The sequence below is a fragment of the Pterocles gutturalis genome, unplaced genomic scaffold (genome assembly GCF_000699245.1).
Source record: "Pterocles gutturalis isolate BGI_N339 unplaced genomic scaffold, ASM69924v1 scaffold1652, whole genome shotgun sequence".
NCBI classification, from domain to species: Eukaryota; Metazoa; Chordata; class Aves; order Pterocliformes; family Pteroclidae; genus Pterocles; species Pterocles gutturalis.
Window position 1 is genome coordinate 33,481 of NW_010107607.1, and position 23,678 is coordinate 57,158.

A 23,678-nucleotide genomic window follows, 5' to 3' on the forward strand; every position below is an offset into this window, starting at 1 on the left:
CCGACTTCCGCATTTGGTGGGTTCCCAGCCAGCATCCATCTGTCTCGCAGGTCAGCAGGGCTGCTTGCCACACATGTGGGGAAGGATTAGCTCTGCATGGATTTCAGTAACCGTCCCTGCCATTCTCAAGGCTCTTGGAGTGAAACATTGTGCAAAGGCGTCACACAAAGACCCATCCTTGAAGTGACTCTGGAGACACTTTTGTTGATTCACAGCGCTCCTGAAGAAAAAACGTCACTAGAAAGCAAAATCACAGCTCCCTGCTGTAGACAGTGTAAGTGCCAGAGAGAAAATGGTCTGAGGCCGCTAAGGTTGTTTGAGCGTTGTTTTTCCACACCTGTGATACTACAATTGCTAAAACAAAATATCACCCATTTTTACGAGTTTCTCAAAATGTTTTTTTCCCAGCTTCAATTCCTCTTTTTGTTCTTCAGAAGTTATTTAAATCAATTTGTAAAGTACTGGCTACTGCAGGCTATTGATGGCTACTGAAGTTTTGCAAGTCACACTTTAATGGCTATTTTAGTAACACATTATGAAAAACATTTTCAATTTTTTAAAAATCCATCTTAACAGTACCACCATTTAGCACCAGAATCAACCAAGGAAAACTTACAAAGAGGCAACATTAAAAAAAAAAATTAACAAAACAAAAAAACAAAATTAAGCCTGCTGTGCACAGTTGGGGCTGTTTAAATCCATTGCAGTGTTTGTGGCTGGCGGAGCTGAGCACATGCTGGGGACAGGCTGCTCTGGAGATCAGACTTTGACCCCTGTGGTCCTTCTGAGAGCTTTTCCCAGGAGAACTTGGTGGTGCCCTTGACTTACTCCTGGTGTTTAGTGAGAACTAGGACTCGCTCAGCTCATTGCCAGACACAAGGAAAGAGAAGCAGACTGACTTCAACCCTTGGGGCAGGTGAGTCAGACACGGGAAATGGTGCATCTCCATCCTGGACCGAGGCACAGCCAAGGTCCTCTGCCGGCCCTGCAGAGCTCCTCTCCCTGCCCAGGACCAACGCTGGCATCTCCAGGTCACTTGGACTTGGGCCTGGGGCAAACAAATATGCCACAAAACGATCACTGTTAAATTCAGCGTCTCTGTTTTGGAGGCTACAGCAAGAAAATGTGGGCAGTGGCCCAGACGGCTGGGTGCTCATCTGCTGCTGCACTCCGTAGTTACAGAAAGGCGAGTTCACACTCAGAGGACGAAGCAGGAGGGGGAAGCACTCCCAACGGGCTCTCTCCATGTGACCTCAGCTTTGTAAGGGCTCCTTTATTCAGTGCCCTGATCTCGCTGGAGAAATTTAACTGGAGTTATTAATCAATTTGTTCCACGTGTTGTTGTTCATCCCACGGTGATGCTAAGCACTGGTACCTGTGGTGCCCGGCCTCGTGTGGTCTAGACCAAAGTAAGGGAGAAATCAAAGGCTGGGGGAGAACCAGGCTTGGGAAAAACCTTGTGGGGACCCATGGGGTCTGCAGCCACCTGACACTTGTGCTGTCCCCACTCAAAGGTTTGACCCCTCCGAGTCCCCAGCTTCTCGTCCTGCTCATCCACATCTCACTGTTGGATGTCAGCTGCACTCTTTGGGCTCCTTGAAACTCATATATAGTGGGGGTTTTTATTTTATTTTCTCTGCCAATGGCCTCTTCATTTCAGCAGCCCCTCTCGCTGTGGTTTGTGCTGGTGTGAGCGTGTGAACACCCTGTTATCAGCCACAGCTGCATCCCGATGCTGTATGAAGTTGGATGTGTTCAGAAGCTGCAGCTATTTTAGAATAAATCCCTGCCCTGCGTTTCTGCCCCAAGATGATGTGGCAGCTGCTGTGGCAGGAGCTGGCTATTTTGGTTTTGCTTTCTTTCCTTTGCTTACTATCACACTGATAAATTAAAAGAAACTTGCTGCTTTTCATGTGTAGTTTTATGGGTCTCTCCTCCAGAGACCAGAAGCCATCCCCCGTGGTTGTGTGCCGAGAGGTGGCTTTCACCAGCAGACAGCATTTCCGTCCCCTCCCTACCACAGCAAAACCGCTCGAACTGCAGCAACGCCGCCTTTCTCTGGAGATGACAGCTGTCCCTGCTCTGACGGGGGGGTTTGGAATCAAAGCAAGTCCTGGCCTGCAGGTTTCCTTCTGGTTATGGGATGTGCCTCCAGAACAGCTTTAAAAAAACCCAAACCCATTTACTTTACTGATCCCTTTAACGGAGATGCAATAAAACAGCCAGCTACTTGACAAGCATCCTAAATCCGATTGCTGTGGGACCTCAGGGCAAACTGCCTCAAGGAGCTGCCCCTAACAAAATCAAATGTTTCAGGCAATTCCCACAGCCTTTTATCTGGGAGAGCCAGGCCTCCTGGACATCAGCATCTACTAAATTGTGGCTTCATGGGCCTGCTAATTTTTTCCCTTGATAAATCTCTCGTGTGTCAGGGATGCTCGGACGCTGCCAGTGCTGTTTGCTTCCTTGTTTCTGTGTTGCTCTGTAGTGGACCGGAGCAGAAGGGAGTTTCTGGACACTGAGCAAAGATATCCAGGTGAAGTAGTTCGTAAAGACCTAATGGGAAGCCTCCATTAAAAGGAGAACAGTAATTTGGCCACTAATGATGTTTTTTTTCTTCTCTTAGGTATTGCTTTAGGCCAGACAACCACCACCCAGGTCTCCATTGCATCAACCCCAGCACCTCCCAGTGCAAACACCACCGAGGTCCCCACTGCATCAACCCCAGCACCTCCCAGTGCAACCAATACCGTGGCCTCTGCACCCCCGACCAGCTCTGCAATGCTCTCGACTGGAGTGGCATCCGCCACTGCAAGCCTTGTCACATCCACGGCAGTGTCGTCTGCTGACCCAAGCACAGAAAAGCCTGCTCAGACCCTGCCCCCCACCACAAATGGGACTCTCCTCACCTCTGGCAGCATGGTCACCTCTCAAACATCTACAGGACCCATGGCTGCATCCACCAGCACCCCCATGTCCCCTCCAGGTGGGACCACATCTCCTGGGGTCCCATCAGCAGCTCCGTTCCTCACCACCGCCAGTCCCTCGAGCTGCAGCACAGTGAACGTCACAGCCTGTGCCCGCTGCTCCCCAGGGACATTTCCCAACACAGGTAAGAGCCCCCACTCGCCCCGGCTCTCGTGTTAGGTGGAAAAGTGACTTTTCAAGGGAGGTGAAATGGGTGCACGTTCTCATGTTGAAGGCTTGGACAGGCAGCAGTTCATTCCCAGCTTTCTACACCTTTCTGAAATCAAAAATTGGGCCCTTGCTGGCCACGTGCTGTTCACTGGTCTGCCTGAAGCTTCCCCAGTAGGATGAAGAAGCAGCAGGGTTGTGGCTGCAAAGTGTAACACAAGCGCAACGTGATTGACTGGCAGGAGGATGTTGTTTGGAGGTACAGTGCCAAATACACGGACAACTTCCAACTATCCATCTCGAATGTTTGAAAGAGAATCTCACTTGAGCTTAAGAAACCACCTGGTTAACTTCTGTTGTGGTCAGGTGTGCATAATATTACCTTTTCCAGAAGTTATTGGTGTTTTAACGTGGTTATAATTTGTTTTTAAACACCACCACCACACCCAAATAAAAACATCCCTCCAATACAAGCCGTATACTTTTTGCTTACTGCCCCCACTGCAGGGCACTGTTAAACAGAGGAATAAGCAGCTGGGATGCTTTAGGGCTAATCTGCAGAGGACAGGAGGTGATTCCCACCACCCTTGTGTGCAGGATGTTCATCCATGGGATCCTCTCCTCTCGCCCAAGCTCGGGCGCTGCAGCACCAAGGACTCGTTCCTGTAAGCAGCGGGGCGGCAGGTCTGATGTGTGCTGCTACAGCAAATCCCACAGTTACCCTGCGTGGCTCAGAAACAAAGGAGTATGGGGCTGGGTTGGTTGTTTTCTTATTTGTTTGTTTATGTGTTGGTGGGGAAGCAAGGAAACCCCTCCTGGCTGCTCGAAGTAAAAGAGGAAAAAGCAATCACCTTAATTACCAGCAATCCATATTGATAGGCTTGAGACCTTAGATCATCTTATGGCCATTCTCCAGCTTGCTGACAATGCACTGCAGCATCATTGGCATCAACATGACAGTTTTCTACCCCCTGGGGCTGTCTTGCTGGGAGGGGTTGCACCCCAACACTTCTCCATTCATTGCCGTGACCTGTCCTGACAAGCAAAGCAGTTCGACTCAAGTCTCCCAGTCCTGATCCTGACCTTTTCTGTTCCAATTTAGGCACCCTGAGCTGCTCGTGCTGTGCGGGGGGCTTGTGCACGGACCCCAGTGCCTGCACCTCCTGCCCGCTGGGCCACTACCAGCCCGAAAGTGGGCGACTGTCGTGTCTGCCCTGTCCGCCGGGGCGTTACGCCAAGTAAGTGACTGAGCCCTGAGGTGTGCGGTGCTGGATGTTCTGCCTCAAAACACTTCCCAGCTGGCAAAACCCCCTCCCTTGGGCTATGGAAAAAGTGCTGCCAGGGTGGATTCTTGGTGGGAAGCACAGGGTGTTGCTTTCCTGAGAGAAAGAGGAGCGTGGGGCTCGCTGCCCCAGCACCCACCTGCAGTGCAAAACCCTTGGTGGCAGCGAGATGCTGGGGGCTCCCCACTTTCTTACGGGGCTCATGGCAAACGGGGTCAGGGAGCTCGCTTGCCGCAAAGCTGAAATAGCTTCGTGCCTGTTGGACTAACCTCCAGGCAGCCCAAACCCTGGAGAAAGCCCCAGGCTGCCTTTGGTCTGCGCTTTAACGGGGGTCCCCGTGGGGCAGGTGGGGGTGCAGGGGGGCCCCCCCTGCCCTGATGCTGAGCTCCTCTCACCAGGAAACCCCAGGGGAAAACACCTTGTTCCAAGGGTCTCCCAGCAGCCAGCTCCAGCTCTCTGAGGCTGTCCTTTTTTTCTTTTTCCATGGTCTTTGGTATGTAATAAGAGAGGATACAATTTTTTCCTTTTTTTTTCTTTTTTTCTTTTTTTTTTTTTTTTTGTGATGGGGCTGCTTGGGAGTGAAGTGTGGGTCCATCTCCTCGGCTTTCCTCCGGGACACTCTGGCCAACTGGCTTCATCTCTGTCCTTTGCCCAATTATTGTCTCCACCTCTATTTTGTTGCCTCGAAGAGATCTTATTACATTTAAGTCGGTGGTAACTAAAGCAAAATCCTTGGCTGACACAGTGTGGAAAAGCTAACACGACATCCCGGCCACAAGCCCAGCCTTGCAATGTCACCGGCGATGCTGTGCAAGTGTCCTCTGGCTGTGGGGGCACACATGTGCTGCTCTCCCCATTTCCCATGGGGTTTTCCCTCGGTGCATCTGATGTCTTCTACAAGCGGGGTTTGTCCCCCGGGTGGCTGTGGAGACAGGACGGGTGGTGAGAGCTTCCCGGGGCTGCATCCCTGGCAGAGTGGCTCCATTCGTATCAGCTCTGGCAAGAGGGGAGAGGGAACAAAACCTGGCCATGGGGATGGGCAACCTGACTGTGCGGTTTGTTTGCAGCAGCCCCCGAGTTTGAACACCCCCAGCTCACTCCCCCCTTGCTGGTTGTGCTGTGAAGACCTGCCTGACCTTATTTCCCCCCACCACAAGCATTTAAAAAAGAAAAAAAATCAGGATCAGTCCCCAGGGCACCACACTAACGCTTCTCTTAGGATGCTGGGAGATGCAGAGCTGGGGATCAGGAAGGGTCAGCAAGCAGCGGTGGGGTTTACGCATGCCAGGGGACCAGAAGAAGGTGGGATGCAGAGAAGCAGAGGGGAGGGGGTCTGGCATAGCATGTGCATGGCCATCTCCATGGCAGCTGCCTGGGCCTCCAGGGCTCCGATGGGATCGTTTAACATTCCTGTAGTATTTGGAGAATCCAGGCTCCCCTGGGCTTTGAGCAGCTCTGGCTGGTGCAAGCCCTGTATTGGTTTGTTTTAAGCAAAGCGTTTGCTACGTTTGCAGTTGATTTTTATTTTTTCCACCAATCTCACTCAGCCCTGGGGCTTCTGAAGGAATTAAAGAGCAAGCCCTTGTTTTCCTGCAAAGCATCCCTGAGTACGTTCACAAATTCTTATACTCACACCCTTCTTGTTGGGGATTTGGCTCTGCTGGCGATGAATGCAGCAGCTTTCCTCCTTCCCTGCCTTTCCCTCTTCTCCTCCCCCTTCTCCCGGTTATGTAATGTATGACATCCCCTTTCCCACAGTCCCTGTTATTTAAGGTCAGGGCTCTCACACATCAGTGCCTGCAGTTTACCTCCTTTTTTCGCCTCCTCAGTGACCTGACTTTCAACAACAGAATGGCTCCTTTTAAAACTGCTGATGGATGCTGAACATCAAGCACCTTTCCAATTCAATTCAATTTCCAAGTGTGGATTTAAAAGCCTGACTTTAAAGCAAGGTTTTTAAGCCTGGCTACAACACATTTTTTTCAAGACCCAGATTTCAGACTCAGAAACGAGTCCCTTACAGCCCCCAGGCACAAAAGCCTTTAGTGATAATCATAGAATCATTTAGGTTGGAAAAGACTTTTAAGATCATCAAGTCCAACCATAAACCTAATGCTGTCAAGTCCACCAGACTTCTGCAATAATACAGAAATTCTGCAATAATACAGAAAACTTTTTCACTTGGACCTTTAACCTTCAGGCGAGTTCGAGTTGTTTTTCTGCCTGAACTCCTTCATTATAATGACGCTATTTCTAGACTTGTTAGTGGAACAAAGAGCTGTGCTCTGCTCTCTCCTCTTAAAGCGGAGAGGGGCTGCGGTGACCTGAACCGGCACCAACCTCTGCTCCTTTCTCTCCCAGCATCACAAGGAGCACCCTGTGCCTTCCCTGCCCACCTGGCCATTACGCCAACGAGAGTGGGGCTGCAGCCTGCAGAGCTTGTGCGAAAGGTAGGCTTGGCTTTGTGTTCAACCCAAATGCATTTTCATCAGGCTCTGCGATGCTTTTTCCCCACGGCCAGATGTAATTACCAGGTAAGTTAAAAGCACCGAAGAGTAAACAGGTTATTTTGTTCAGGCTAAAAATAGAATAGCAGATCTCTTCCCATTCTGTTATTGACGGTTTTATTAAAATGAAAAGAACAGATCTGAATCAGAGGCGTGCTTCTGTTTGCAGCAAGCTAATACTAACACTGCAATGAAAGCTTTTTCCAGGAAGTCAGGAAAGAAGGTTTATGAAATTCAGTTATAGCACATGGGGTGGGGAGGGTGTCAGAAAAAATAAAAAGTATTCCCCTATTTTTAATGGCACAAATGAATCCAAACCATCTTTGTTTTCATTTCGGCAATCTTCGGTAGTCTGAATATTAAGTGTAGTACTCTCCTTACTCCCCAGACGTTAAAGATTGGGTTTTCAGCAGCTGCTTTGCACCTGCCCAGTGCAATCTGAGCCTGGCACAACGCGTTCACAGCCAGTGTAACAACAGTGTTCAGAACAGAGCAGCATTTACTTATGCAAAAACCCAATTAGCACATGCAATGCAGCAAGTACTCTGTACACAAATGAAGTGCTCCTCATGCATGCACAACTGCTCATTTGACAATCCACCCACCAAAGGGGCTGGCTGGTACCTACATCTCAGCTATCGCTGGCTAAATTTGCGAGGAAAAACGCCAGACTGGTGACAGCGCTGCGGCCTGTCACTCCCTTCACTCAGCAAAAGTGAACACACAAAGGAGCCTGTGGGAGTGGCCCCTAAATGGTGCTGTTTTAAATGGAAAAAAAAAGCTCCTTTTTCCTTGCAGGGAGAGGGAGGTGGTTTTCTTTTCACCCTGCTCTACTGCAGCCTCTGCTGCTTGTTGTAAATCTGGGCCAGTCTGAAGGGCTAAGGCAGATCTTGCCCACACCGCTTCCAGTTCCTCTCTGAACATGGGCACCCTCATTCTGTCCCCCAGCGACCCACGACAGTGACAAGTTAGTGCTCTTCAGGCACCCCCCAAGCCCCCTGCACGCACCCATGCTGTTCTCCTGCCTTTAGAGGTTCCCGTCGGTGCAGTAGGGACTCACAGCTGGGTCCTGCCTGTCCCTGCCCGTGTGAGGGGTGTTTCGGGGCATTTCATTCATTGCTGTGCTTTGGGGAAGGGTCTCTGCGTCCCTCCTGCCCAGCAGGGTCCTGGCGGAGCAGGGAGGGACAGCAAATGGCAGATGCCACCAAAAGCAGAGCCATCCTGGGTGGTGGGTCTCACGTTCATCCCTTGGGGGTCAGGATATGCACCCCAGACTCCCTGGGGTGGGGGAACCCCTAGAAGGGTTTGGGTTGCCACCGAAATCAGGAAATATATTAAGATGAGGATAGGTCACTTTGGGACGGTGCTAATCCCTAACTTGGCTGACTGCTCCAAACATGCCCAGGATGATCCTGTCTTCAGGGGTAAATCTAACAAACCTTAGGTGATTAAAAAGTTTTTGTCAGCAGTCCCAAGGAGAGTCTGCCTTGGTAGGTGTTGGTTACACTAGCTCTAGCTTCACTTGCAACAGGGTGACTGGAAGGGTTTCTCTTGGCTGGAGACCTGCTCCAGCTGAATAACCCAGGAGCCAGTACTGGGATCACTGGAAATACACAACGATGAGGGACAGCGATGGTGTAGGAGGGATCCTGAAGCCTTACTCTTCTCTTTTTCAGGGTATTTTAGCTCCCAGCAAAATGCAGCTTTCTGTCTGCCTTGCCTGCCTGGATCATTTTGCAAGTAAGAAGTCTATTTGTCATGCAGACAGGGAGGTGTGGTTTTCTTTTAGCAACTGAGCTCAGACACCCAATGTAGTGGGCAAAGGCAAGTCACCGTTTGCAGCCATTTCAGCTGTAGGGACATTGGTGCTGAGCCTGGTGAGAGAGGGATGGTATGACAAGGGGAGGATGCCGGCTGGATGTGGAGGTACCCCGGGATGAGGTAGCAGAGCATCAGCTCACAGCCCCCCTCTGCCATCCCTGCTTTCCAATGTCACCATTTTGCGTGGGCGTTGCACCCCACTGATAAACGGACACTGGCGCAGGGAGCCAGCTAAGCCTCGCTGGGGGTTTTATAGATTTAACCTGAGCTGATGGCTTGTTTATCCCGAGTTGGGGTGTGCAGAAGCACATAGCTAATTCCTACAAGTTTCATGCAACCAAAGAGAGGACAGAAATGTCATCATGTGCCCAGCCTTAATTAGACATGGGAGAAACCACACTGGGGAGAGACATCACGAGTGCCCACAACATGGCAAAAGCTTAGTTCCTGGAGAATCCAGCCTGTGCACACGGGATGAAAGCAAACAGCCTCAAGTTGCACCAGGGGAGGTTTAGATTGGATAGCAGGAAAATTTTTTTCACTGAAAGTGTTTGTCAAGCACTGGAACAGGCTGCCCAGGGAAGTGGTGGAGTCACCATCCCTGGAGGTGTTTAATAGAGGTGGGGACGTGGTTGAGCAGGGGACGTGGCAGGGTTAGGCTTATGGTTGGACTGTAATGATCTTAAAGGTCTTTTCCAACCTAAATGATTCTATAAGAGAGTTAGCTGGCTTTGGTGGGCTGGGCAGGGCTTGGAAGTGCTTGTCCTACAGCATTGTCTGTCTGTCACTGTCTGTCTCTTCACCGCAGCACCACCAGCTGCCCGGCGTGTCTGCCTTGCCCCGGTGGGCAGGAGGCTCTGCGGGAGGCATCGGAGGAGTGCACACCTTGCCGGACAGGTAACGTCTGCAGCGGAGGGTGGGGGCTGCAATAGTCCCGCTGGGAACGCAGGGCTCCAGCAGCAGAAGGAATGATTTCTTCCCGAGACTCACCTCCCTTGGCCCAGGGGACACTGGGGACAGGGGGCTGCCTGAGGCTGGGAAGCAGCAGTGCAGAGGGGACAGTCAATGAGGGGACGTGAGGAAATGACTCTGCTCCTTCCATGGCTGTCTTAAAGAATGTCAAACCGCAGCTGGTGAGTCAGCAAAAAGTGCCCCCGCTGCCCCCACAACCGCCAGTGGCGAGCCTCCTCTCCGGGACAGCACCAGGGATTTCTTGTAGTCAAGTTGTGTTTTAAACATGCAGAAAATCATTTACTACTCAGACCTGGGACTTATGAGCCCCATCATTTCCACAAAGCTTAGGAAACTGAGCCGTGCTTTAAACTCAGAAAGTTTCAAACAGCTGGAGAAGATCTTTGAATCCGGAATTAGAGAGGATGAAACACTGCTGACCTCCAGCTCCAACCTTCCTTCTGCTTTAAAGCCAGAGCTCACTCCTAAACCCACCTCCCACCGTACTCCTGCTCGTGCCTACTGCCTTTGCCAGAACTAACCCCAGCTATCCTTTCGTCCATCTGTCCCTCTTTGTTCTTTCCTGCCTTTGCCGCTGAGCAAGGACTGAAGTCCAGGCTCAGCTTTTGTTATGCACATGAAGTGTTTAATCGTCTTTCTCCTTGTGGCTTTGAAAGCTGAATCATCCATATGCGATTGCAAAGGCCCCGGGGTCCAGTTCCAGATCTTAGTTTTGTGCTTATTTGCTATTTTAGGTACGTTCAAAGGTCCCAGTGACAACAAATGCAAGCTCTGCAGGACAGGAGAATACCAACTGCAGTGGGGCAAGGAGAGCTGCGACCTGTGCCCAGAAAATCACTACTGCCCTGTGAGTCCCCAGCAGCTGCTTTGACAGCCTGGATTAACAACTACAACTGTCCTGTGATGAGCTAAATACACTTCAGTTAACACCATTTTTATCAGAGTCTATTTACTTTAATGTGGACAGAGCCCTGATGGAGGGAGATGGTTAAAATCACGACACCAGGAGTCTGGCTTTGGGCCACCCTTGGAGCTGCCTGGGCTCACCTGGCCATCGGGGGAAGGTCAGAGGATGGTGTGTCCGTCAGTGAGGGGGTTTGATGTATGGACATGCTGTATAGTGACACCTTCTGCTCTTCGCCCTACTCTTGAGTAACACCACAGGGGCAGATGGGCTGAATTTAATGACAGCAGGTTCATTTCTTGGTTGTTTTTTCTATGCTGAAGTGCCACCTCCCTTCACACTCGTTACCCTCTGCAGTCTTTCCCATGGCTGGTGCTGAGTTGCCTTTTCTCTTGGGCAGAGTCCCGATGTGACCCCAGTCAGGTGCCCTCCTGATGCCTTCTGTCCCGCGGGCAGTGCAGAGCCGGCGTACTGCATGGAGGTGTTTCTCTACAAGGTGGGGGACTCCTGCCAGCTGACCCCCCTGATGGTCGTGCTCCTGGCCATCTGCTCAGTGGGTAAGTGTCGATCTTCTCTGTCCTCCGGTAAAACTAGACACCCCTCTGCAGCTGGGTGCCTTCATAAATGCCAAGAGCGGTCTCTGGATGGTGTGTTTTATGTTTCTGGAAACCTGGATGTCTCATAACAGTCTTCCTGGCTGCTTTCAATGCAGATGGTAATCCCTTCCCCATTTTTAGGTAGGGATGGTGCTGTGTTTGCTCTGAAGGAAGGTTAGGATAACGCCGAATGTTTGTTGTTTGTCCATGGGAAGCAGGTGCGTGTATAAACCCCAAACCAGGAATTTCCTGCCTGCCCAAAAGTAGGAAAAAGGACAAATTCCTTTTGGTATGAGACTTCAGGTTTCCTAAAAGCATCATCCCCCCTCGTGTCTCTTGCCGCAGCATCCAGCAGGACGGGGTGCTGTCAGCTTGGGCAGCGCTGGTTGTGTGGATGCTGCAGTGCACCTTGTAACCAACCGAATTAAAGACAACCAGCACCTACTGGGTGTGGGGAGCATCCCTCATCCTCGATGCCACCTGCTAGAATTAGCTCATCAGGGCAAGCCAATGGATGGATGAGCTTTTCCACCTGGAAGCGACACCATGAATATTCATTCCAAAACAATGACTATGCATTTGTGTGTAGTCTGAGCAAAGGGAAAAATAAGACTTCTGAAGGTTTTAATCAAAGTTTGTGGAGGTTTAATCAGAGATAACAGTTATGATGCAAATGAGCAACTCTCACTGCTAGGGATTGCAAAAATGGGAGAAGAGCAAGCTGGGAAGAGAGATGTTTGAGCTGAGACTCCTCTCCTCTGCCCAGGCAGATGAACAGAAACCCCCTTCTTTGCTATGACTTGGAGATGACTAAGTCATCTGAGGATAAGGAATTAAAGCCCCATACCCATGGGCTCCTGAGTTGTAAGCTCAACAGTTACCCACCTCCTGAAGCCCTGCTCTCCCGTGCAGCTCCCTCTTGTTGAAAGGCACGAGGGAGAGAAAACAGCTGTGTTATTCTCTGCAACGAACGAGAGAGAGCAAACTGGTTCTCCAGCAACAAAGCGGGGCTCGTTCTCATCAAGCCCGTCTCCTGGCAGTGGAGGAGAGCACTCCATGGATACGCAGGAGAAGAGGACAGCAGGGGCTGAGGAGCTGCAGCTGAAGCAGTGCTGGCCGGCTGCTCTTCTCTGGGGGCTGGAATGTGCCGGTGGGAGCGGACGAGGGTCGTTCTCACAAGCTGGGGCTTGGAACCACGTGAAAGCTCCTCCACTGGCCCACACCAGGCTCTAGTCCAACAATCTGCCAAAACAGATGCCATCTGAAGCAAGTATTAATTAAGGAAAGTAGATTAAAATGAGGCATCTGACAAGCCCGTGCATGCAGGGACAATGGCCCATAGCTGGCTTTTCTCATAAACAAGCCTGAGGGTCACCAATCAGCGAGGTCCTGCCTGTGGCACAGCTCGCTCGGAAGAGGGGTGAAAGGAATGGCCCACGCAGGGACCTGCGAGCGTTTCACGGCTGGTCTAATGGATCAGTTGTCTACCATGAGACTGTCTGCTCCTGCAACCTAAATTTGGACGTATTTGTCTGGCCATACTGCAGCACAGCGACAGATTTGTGCTCTTCTGTTAAGAGCAATTTTCCCTGATTGTGCTTCTGACAGAAACAAACAAGCAGAATGTCGCAGCACTTGATATTTGCCAATTATTTCCATGTCTATGCCCAGCCTAAAAGTAATTTTTCCTGACAGTCTAGACTCAAAGTTAATCCAGGTCAGTTACTTTCTGTGTTTCAGTGTGAGTAAGTGCTGCACAGAGCAAACTCATTTCTCAACAAGCTCCTTCGGTGGGATCAGCAACGGATAAGATGCCCAGTGGGGAATAATAGTTCCACAGAGCAGAGAGTAGTAAATGGGAGTAGGAAGCAAGTTACTAAATTATTTCATTAAAACCTGCTGTTATTCTCCACAGCTTCCAGAGTAAAGCAGAAATGTCAAAGTTGAGTATTTATTATTAGAGCTAGCCAAACCTTTTTGTGCAGAATATGGAGGAGGAAAAAACCCCCTTAACTCACCAGAGGAGAATAGCTGAGTTGGGAAGCCCTAGAGCAAACGACACCTGACACTTTTTCTGTCTGAAAATAGCTACCATTCCTTGCCTTCCAGGTGCAATCCTTGCTGTCTTTCTGGTAATTCTGAGAAGAACACAAGAATATAGCAAGAAATCATTGAAGTCTCTATTGCTGCCCCAAGGCTCAGGACAACACACAACTTACGGGGGGACGGAGCACACAGAGCCAGTCTATGCCGGCTGGTAGTGGAGGAGGACATGTGTACGGGGAAAGTGTTTAATCATCAACCAACCTCTTTCTGTATAGTGAAAATAAATGCTGAGCAATAAAACTCAATTTTTTGAGCTGTGTCTGCTTGTGCTAACCAACCCCGCTGCCTGCTGGACTGAAAGGGGCTGATGGGAAAAGTCTGCTCCTTCAGTTCCTGGCTTCATTCACACGTACATACTTTTCTCCTTTCCACAGGAAAAAAAACCAAAACCAAACCAATGAACAATAATGTGTCTCTCTCTCTCTCCAGTCAGCTGCACAAATGGAGTGAGGATCAACTGCTCCAGTTATTGAGGTTTCTGTGATACAATGATCATTTCCACCCCAGCAGGAACTAACACAAATATGCTTCCTCTTAAGAATTCTTCTTTTTTTTTTTTTTTTTTTGTCATTCTGAAAACTTACCATTACTTTAAGCAAGGGTAAGTCAAGGAAAGGGAGCACAAAGCTTTCCCCTTCTGCTTGGCTGGGCGAAAACATGTGAAACTAAAATAATGGTCGAATCCATCGCTGTAGTAGGTGTGCTGTGTGACCCCAGACAGACCAGCCAGCTGTGACCCTTCCTCACAGTGCTGGGCATCACCAGCTCTACCAGCGCTAGTAAAAATAGTATCTTCTATTAAAAGATCTACACTTTTAGATGAATGTGCACTGAGTGGCAGCAGGTGTTACATCTCACATTAGTCTTTCACCAGGCCAGTGCAGCAGCAGAGGCAGCTGAAGGAACCCAGCTGCTGGGGGTTAAGTGGTTACTGCCCTCAGCTGCTCATTCTCCTCTCCCAGGGGGAGGCGTTACTGTGTTTAAAAAAAAATATAATAAAATATATCGGTTCTCTGATCTCTCTCAACTATGTCAGATAAATAAATGGATGGGAAGAGAGGTACAGCATCCTCTGTTGTCAGTCAGGTTGCCCAGAGAAGCTGTGGATGCCCCATCCCTGGAGGGGTTCAAGGCCAGGCTGGATGAGGCTTTGAGCAACCTGGGCTAGTGGGAGGTGTCACTGCCCATGGCAGGGGGGGTGGAACTTGATGATCTTTAAGGTCCCTTCCAACCCAAACCATTCTGTGATTCTAATCTGGATCAGCAGCAACACGGATAGTATCTCTAACCACTCCCCAAATGTCCCCTTATGTTCAGCTCCCTCAGCATTTCCCAAACCTCCTTCTGCCCTAAAACCATCACTCACTCTCATTTTTGGCCACCTGTTTCCAAGTCAAATTTCTCACTGGATCTTGCTTACCTCCTCCTCGCACTCCTCATTCTGTTCTCTCCATCTCCTCCTCCCTCCTATCTACCTACTTGAAATCTGGTGTCTCTCAGGGCTTTCCCAGCTCTGAAAAGAAATAGGGCCTTGGCAGCAGTGGCCAGTTGGGGACAGCGTGGGATCCCCTCCTCGTAGCTTCTGTGCTGTGCTCACAGTGCTGGTAATGCCGCCTGCAACTCTCTCCTGCTGTCCAGCCTCGCGAGCTGGGGGCCGGGGCACGCACAGCCTGGGCAGAGCTCCCTGCACCCTCCCCAAGGGTCTCTCTCAAGCTGTTGATTTAGTGGGCAGGTGTTAAGTTTCTCAACTGGAAAAAATTGTAGAGCAATTCACAGGAGCACCGAAGGGACACAATCCTGATGCACAGCACCAGGTGATCTGAGCAGAACAGTAATCCATTAGTATCAAAGCATTTTCTGAAACGCTGTAAACAAAAAAAATGTAGCTGCTCTCAGACACGGGAGATTCCACCTATGAAGTCAAACCAGACCCAAGCCAAAACCCGGCTGAAAAAGCAAAATGCAGTTAGATTCAGCCCTGACCAAGCAGGAGCAGCACCCGTGACAGCTAAATGAACCCAAGGGCTCAGAACTGGTAGGACTGCACAGGTCCAGCTCAAAGCCATTAAAGCCTGTAAAATCATGAGCCCTAGAAAGCAGCACTGTAACAGGAAAAGCTGTGCTGCAAAAAGTGTCAATATTTTTTATGATAAGCAATGCTGTGAAACCAAACCAAAGCAGAATCATTATCACCTCGATATAAGCTTAAAACATTATTTTCAGAGTCTCTTAGGAAGTCCTGGAGTGTAAGTTTTCACTACAGAAGAACAACATCCAGTTCCCTCACTGCCAAACCCATGCTTGCTTAGTATGTATCATTTCACTTTTTTTCTTTAAAGATTGGTGCAAAAATAACAATATACAGCTGTTATACAAAAAAATAAAATTAGCAACTTCTTAAATAACTAGGAATAAATTTTAATATTTAATAAGACACTGAAGTTTCTCAAGCAGTCAAGACATGGAATAATGTGACTCAACAATGTGGAAAAATCCCATTAATACGTCTTTCAAGATATTTTGTATTTCCAAATAATTCAAATTAAAAAAACCCTAAAAACTGACCATGTACACAATGCTATTGATCAAAACAGACATTTGATTATTCTTCCTAGATTGTATGAAAATACATCTAACATATTCAACTGAAAATTGTTTCCATGCTTGCTCATGTGATAACAACAAATTCTGAATTTGGCTATCATGTACCAGCTTTGAAGATTTTGCTGGAAAAGGAAAGACATCTTTCTATTTCTATGGGCAAGACACTAAGTACATAATTTAATGCCACATAATAGGTCATACTTAGATGTTATTTAGGTGAATTTATAACAGAAGATCTCTTAAGTTGCTGAATGCTATAAAGTATTGAGTTGCATCATGAGAAAGCTTAATTTTTCAAGATTGTTTTCCCTTGTATTTGAACAGTGGAAGAAGGAAAATAGTGAAACAACTTGTTATTTTGTCTTCTTTTTTAAACAAAACCTCCAGCCTATTTTCCCAGTGCTGCAGAGTAAGGTACAGAAGCCTTCATTAAAAGACACCTGAAAACCACCTTTCTTGATTCAGAAACTAAAATTCTACCAGATCACCACCTGAGTGACTTAGCTGAGCTCATGGGGTTACATGGTCAGTACATATTAAGGGAGAAGTTGATCCACGTTTCTTTTAAAGATCCATCTCCAATGTATGTGATCAGCAGAAGGAATGAACTAGCAACTCAAAAGCAAACTGCTCGTTTGCAGTCTCAGTGATGCAAGCCTTCATTGGCCCAAAGGGTTGAGTAGTAGAGAGCAGAGAAGAGGTAGAAGGAAGCAGAAAGTCAAGCAGCCACTCGCTAAGATCTGTTTGTGTAAATTTACTGTTATAAAAAGAGCGCTGAGAGGGGTTGCTTCGAACGCCAAAGTCTTTATTTATCCACAGACAGATACAAAATGGGTGGCTGTCCTGCATCCTGCCATACTAAATGTGCTTGTGAGCCCACCTGAGAGGCAGGCAGGAGTTGTAGGCTCTGCGACCGGCCTTAAAACTGACGGTGTAACTGCAGAAGTGCCAATTGGTAACTATTTGACATGGTGGCTTCTGGAAGTGGGTATCTGCCTCTTAGGACCTGGGGCATAACGGTTCCAGGGTGCCAGAGCTGTTATACCTATATATGAAGAGGAAAAAGCAACGAAACAACTAAAAAATTAACAAATTATAAAAGCAATGGAATGTAAAGGTAAAATTTTATAATAAGTTATTTAAAGGTATTCTTATAAAGCCTTCCTTACATGGTATAGCATTCAGAGAATGGTCCCAATGACATCAAATTCCTTCATTTTGTTTAAAAGAGATAGGAAAATTTTTCTGCTTTACTACCTGATCTCAATTTTCTCCCCTCAAAAACCACTATTAGAGAAACATACGTATTACCATTTTTTGGTTTTGATTTTAGGCACAGGCCTATGCTTCAGTCCTGATATAACACAAATCTACAGAGGGAAAGATTCCCTTAAGATCAAATACGAAACCTTGATTTTTTTTCCTTGAGTGCACGGCTTGGCATACCACTTTTAACAATGCAAACATGTAACGTTTCCCCCTATTTTGAACTGGGCTGTTTTTTCAAAATTATCTGAAAAAAAATTAACCTTCCAACAGTGTTTACAAAAATTGATTAAAAGAACAAAGGAGTTTGGTCACAAAACAGACACCAAAGAGTTCAGGGCAGAGCAATGCTACATTTAAAACCTCTTTCAAGTAATATCTGCTAATAAAACCAAAGTTTTTATGTTTTGGAAACAAATGGGAATTTTGTAATTCCAAAAACTAAATCTGCAATCAAATCCAGAAGAAACACTTTGGAAAAAAACATACATTTTCATGATATAGCAAGGCTTCAATTTCAAAAGGGCTACACAGAGTTTCTGCACTATTAAAGGCAAACTAAGCTAGAACATACACAAATTACTCAATGGACATGAAGGCGCACATTGTGTTTACATAGGCTAGATAACAATGGCACAAGTCAAAAATCGCTTGTAACGCTGCCTAATCACACACCAAGGACATGCACTGGGAAGAAAACAGGTAAAGACATTTTTCTTTACCATTTTTTCCTAGTTCTAATATTATTTCCACCAATACTAAATCTTGTATATTTTTCTCCCTGCAAATGTGAGAACCTAAGGGAACAAAGAATTCAAAACAGCTTTGATGACACAACGCAGTGGCGATAAGATAGTCGAGAGCAGAGCTCCTAAAAAATTAAAGAATGATTTCAAACAGTCTGCCAAGTCAAGTAACCAGTTTTACACAAACTTTATCAAAAGGAACAGTCAGGCTAAATTTCACATTAAAATTGTTCCTTACAATTGCTTCTTCAAACATCTGTTTCACTTTTAGTTGTTTTGAATTTAGTTTTTGCATTTTAGTCAAGTTTCACCTTCTGTTTCATTCATGGGGGTTTTTTTGTTCCTCATTGGGGGCATTTTTTGTATTATCAAAAAGTTGAAATGCTTGGACTCCAAGCATTCCAAAGAAGTGTTTGCCTTCGCATTTTACTTGACATTGAAAAAAAAAAATAAAGTAATTTTTTTCAAATAATAGGTTTTGTATGATTTTTTTTTTTTATTAAGACACAAAAATCCTAGATTATTGGGCCTGGATTGCAAGACAATATCCCTTTAAATCCAGACTTGTACAGCTCTGCAAGATCAAGTCACTTCTGTTTCACTGGAATGAAATACAGGAAAAAACAGTATAGAAAAAAATCTCTTACAATGTAAGATTTCCCCTCTCTGGTACAGGGTGTGCCTTTCCCACCATGCACTATGTTTCTTGGGGGAAGGACATTTAAAAACATGTTTAAGAATCATGGGAGAGCTATATTATAAGAGCACAAATTGTTATGGGTGTGGTTATAGCGAGATACGCACCTGGATCATGAATGGCATTCAAGCACTTGCTCAAAAAAACACAAAAGGCAAGCAAATCTCATTGGGACCACAGACCAAGACATTTCTTACTTAAAAGGACTTGAGAGCTAATAACTTCTTTCAAGGATACACTATTTTTAACATCTGGTGGATGACAAATACTATCTCAAAAAACCTATGTTTACGCCTACCTGGTTTGATTTTAACCTACCTCCAACCTGAAAATATTTTGGAGGGAACCTTTTACATTCGTAACAATTCAAGTGTAACTGTAATGCTGAGTAATAAGTTTGGTTTGTCCTGAAATTTTCTGAACTATGCAGTTCGTTATCAGTGCAGAAGCAGCAGAAGACTGCTGTGGTTGGCTCAGTGGATTTATAAAAACAAAACAAAACAAAAAATCCCCCCCATGTAACCTTTACAGAATATATGTAAAATTGTGTCCTTCCCTGGTCATATTCACAACGTATCTACAAGATAGTGTTGGCAGTAGAAACTGCAGTCCATGACTATTTGCATTCAGCTCTCATCCATCTGTTCCTCTGCTTTCTCTTAGGCTTCAACTTGTTCAGTTTTTTGCGGGGTTTCTCAGTCTTCCGAGTTTCAACAGAATCCACCCCAAGAACATGTTCAGAGCAGCATAACTGTCCATTCCGCGTAGAATTTAGTACTGTCCTGTCTTGGTGTTCCTTGCAGAAAGAATTTGGGCAGAAGTGGCAGAAAGAAACAGAAGGTTTGCCACAAACATCACAGTGGTGCCAAGGACACTCCCACTTCCCTGTGATCAAAACCAAAGAGCACATTAGTAAAGAGTAAAACATATCATAATTTTGTAAAAGTTTTGTGTTTTAGCAGCTGATCAACACATGACTTTCCTGATAAAGCCAGATGAGACAGCAACTACTGTGGCTCATCTCAAAAAATCAAAATGCCACATCATACTTCTAAAGCTCAACTGACACCAGTAAGTAGCAGACTTGACATCCTTTCATTTAAATACAGCAGTGAACTCCAGCTAGAAGAAATTATTCAGGCTTTACTCAAGAGCGTTTTTACAGAACTTGCAGGCTGGCAGAGTATCCAAATGTCCAGCCAACTGCTGCTTACCGTTACAATGCTCACCTATTTATGGCAAGTTTTGCTCAGGGATGGCTGATGGGCTTTACCTACAGATGCTCTTTTGCTCCAGCATTTCTTAGATACCATTAACTCTCCTATGACAGGGCCACAGTGCTCCTACCAGGTGATGTACTCAGTTACCTACATTTGTAAAACAGAAGGCTCATTTTGCCAGAGGCAGGAGGAACGCTATAATTTTGTCTCCATACTCAAGAAGAGCTCCTATGTGATGCACAAAGTTCTTGCCATATGAAAATAATGCTTATGAGAAGCCGCTCTTGACAAGGTTTTAGTGCAATAAATGAGGTACCTGCACAAGTTATTTATTTACTTAAGAGGCAAGCTGACTCACCAAAAGGACGTTTCACCAAACCAAGACAGGAGAGATGATAAGCTTTAGTACAAGATTTCCTGTCGCACAATACCAGCTGGCCTCCATCACCACAACGGAAACAATCGTCTTCAGATTCTTTTTTCCCTTCATTTTTCGTTCTGCGTCTCCGTGTTCTCTTTTTGGTCTTTTTGCCTTTTTCTTCTGAAGTGGAAGAATTCTAAGAGAGTAAGATGCAAATCTGTAAATGTCAGTTTTACAAAGGAAAAATATTACACAACCTAGCAAAACTGTTGGCATGCCTGTGCACGCAGGCAAAAATTCGACTTGGTCCACATGTGTCCAGTGCCTCACCATACCAATCTGCATTGATAAAAAAACCCCACAGTGACCCCTGTAATAAGTCATCTTAAAGCTAGATCTTGTCTCTACAATCCCTTCCTACTGGAAAGCTCTTCCACTTTCTTATAACTGAAAAAAGGTCTCCCCAATTTCCAGTCTAATCTACTTGCAGCTAATTTACCCCCATTTTGTTCTTGCACCACTAATCGCTTCACCTCAATATCCATTCTTCTCTTCCAGTGGTGTATACTCATGCTGGAATTGCTAAAAACAGTCTCTGCTTCTCTTTTAGGAACAGAAAACAGAATTTCAGGAACGGTAGTTGTGCCCATAATGCTAGAAAGAATATACCAAACCTTATCCCTATTTCAATCTGGCATTCTGCTGCTTGAACTTCAACTCTCCTTCACCAAATCATATAAAATCCATTCTGGCTGTTTTTTCAACATCTCTACCATTATTCCCTCCTGCTCACCCCAGTAATCATTACCTTCTTTCTTCAAAATTAACCCATTCTATCTACCAATGCCCACAGCCTTGCAAAACTGAACTGTAACATTTAATTTCTTCGTGGCTGTCTGCATAAATTGATCACAAGCTTACGTGAAACCCCACTTAAGCTTCTCCCTTAACAGAAACCAGCAATGCAAATTCTGGAGATTTTAAGTCCACCCTCTGATGTGCCTGACACTGAGCAGTGTGAAGGATCACAAGTGCAGCCTTTGTACATCCACAGCTGAGATTTTTTTTCTCTTGGGAATGTACTCATGCCTTCCCTTGTGCTCCTATGCAAGCCCTTCAGGAATTCCCATCAACTTTTGCTGGATTACGGGTTTTAAATTGACCTGACATGAATCATACAGGCCACTTCTTGACATAATTTGGTATAATTTTTTCCTCATTCAAAACTCACATTTTTAGTTCTTCAGTTCAACTGAAAAATTTTTAACAAATCTTAACAAAATAATAATATTTTAAGGTTCAGATGGGGGAAATATAAACTGCCATGTCAGAATAATCTCACCGCCTATAGTTAGGCTCATTCTTCGTCAGTTCCTAGCTCCTACAACCCTTCCCCTCCCCACCCTTCAAATGAGTAGCTGGCAATATTTCTTACTCAGGACCCAAAGTAATTTCTCATCAGAGAAAGTGGGAGAAAATATTTTAGGATATTCCCAAAAGCAGTATTTGCCTGCTGCACCATTACAGCATAAAAATGTATTATTTAGCACCAAGGTTATGTTTGGCAAAAGAATGTTTCCATCTTCCCAGCACAGGAAACAGTAAGTAAGCTTTCTCCTCAGAGGACAGCTAGCATCTGTTCAAGCAGCATCAACCCTTATCATAACACAAAGCTGGTCCGCCAACGCATACCCCAAGAGAAAAACAAGGCTAGTAGACATGACATGGTCAAAATCTCTTGATGTATTACTTGCCTTTGGTCTGTCCCCAAGAAATCCACTGCAGTTTGGGGCACCACATTTGCAGACTGTTTTTTCATTGCCCAGACAGTCAAGGTTGTAGTTAAAAGTCAGCTCTGTCCCTGAGTGAGATAAGACATACCCTTTCATTGTGAAGGACAAGGTAATGAAGTCTATCAAAATTATTACAAACTAAGATTTCATTATCTGTCTTCTGGTTTTGTACTTGCTCACCGATCTATTATCATAGCTATAGAGATGTGTGTGTGTGTATGTGTACGTACACAAACCAGAACATATATAAACATCCTTCTTGCCCTGCTCCTTATTATTGTCACTTGAAGAAAAGATACAGAAATGTTGTTTGAGATCTCTACAAAAATATTTGCACTGATTCAGTTGAACCACAACTGTCCCACTCATAACCTTGCATAAAGTTTAACTCAGGGAATTAAAACAAAACCAACATAAGCTGATATACCTGCAGGAATATCACACACAGCAAACAGGCCGACACGAGTGTCTCCATTTACTGTCCATTTTAGAGTTTCACAATTTGGTTGGCAGCTGTGATTCATAAAACGAGAATAGTTTCCTTTGGGGCCAGCATCAATAATACGGTCCTAGAGATCAAACCAGTGACAGAATGAATGTTTTTTCTCCCCCCTCACAAAAAAAAAAAAACAAAACACAACCAACCCAAAACCATAAATTATCTCAGTAGCTGCATTCAAAACAGCCATGGTGTTGCTACCCAGAAGCACACAAGCAAACCAGTGGTACATGTTGTATTGAAAACTGTAGTGTCCCATGTAGCCTGGGATGTGACACTCCCAAAGCAATACTCGTGCTCTAGCTCACGTTTTCCCAGAACTCATCTCAGCCACGTGGCAGGATAAGTGTTCTTGTGAGCGCTGTGGTGGTCATATTAAGAACCCCCTCCCTCCAAAAAGCCTCAAAACTCAAACTCGGTCCATTTACCTTTTACTTTGCATTCACAAAGCTGTGACGCATTTACAAATACTGTGCTTTATGGTATTTATCAAGTCACTGCATGATTACTTGCAGAGATTACCGGTTTCTCACCAGCTTGCTTTCCCCATATCAGCCTAGTTTAAACAAAAACAAGCTCTTGGTAAACTAAAAAAATCCCATCCCTACACACAATTGCCTTTTAATTTCTATCTCCACCAAGCATACCAGACATTAACAAAATAAAACAAAGTCTTATAAGAGCCAGAAGAATTTTGGAACTGTGATTCTTTGCAGGGCTGCTTAAGACACCTTTGCTTATTTATGAACAATTATTACAGTTTCCTTCTAACTCATATTTATAATGTGCGATTGTCATGACTGTGTGCACATCCAGCCACTCTAACTGCACGTACAGCTCAGCCTCACGGGCATTTGTGAAAGAACCACAGTGATCATTCATTAACTATGGCAAGAGTTGCACACGTGTTCAGTTCGGATATGTAACATGCTGACATTGTGCGTCAGTTTAGCAGTTTGGTGAGAAACTGAAGTGTTCAGAGAAACATGGTGTCATCCTTCTTAGGTGATAACTCCTGTGCAGAACTCCTCAGTTACAGGACTAATGAGAACAGCAGCTGTGGAAATACAGAGGAGGACTGTCTTGGGCAAAAGAAAGGTGATTAGGACTGAAAAAACATGCAGGACTGACAGCCAGCTCTTGTTTCTCTCCTAAGCAGCTGTTTGGG

The 23,678-nt window shown here is 46.0% G+C and overlaps 1 protein-coding gene across 1 annotated transcript in view; it reads right to left on the minus strand.

The window, feature by feature from the left end:
- Positions 1-19,146: 19,146 nt before the first annotated feature.
- Positions 19,147-23,678, minus strand: part of WHSC1 (Wolf-Hirschhorn syndrome candidate 1) — a 58,547-nt gene continuing 54,015 nt past the window's right edge. The window contains exons 18-21 of the mRNA XM_010088145.1: positions 22,439-22,580; positions 21,973-22,079; positions 20,216-20,414; positions 19,147-19,522 (exon numbers count right to left, since the gene is read on the minus strand). Coding sequence (XP_010086447.1) covers positions 19,254-19,522; positions 20,216-20,414; positions 21,973-22,079; positions 22,439-22,580 — 717 coding nt within the window. The 3' untranslated portion in view covers positions 19,147-19,253. The remainder of the gene's footprint in view (positions 19,523-20,215; positions 20,415-21,972; positions 22,080-22,438; positions 22,581-23,678) is intronic.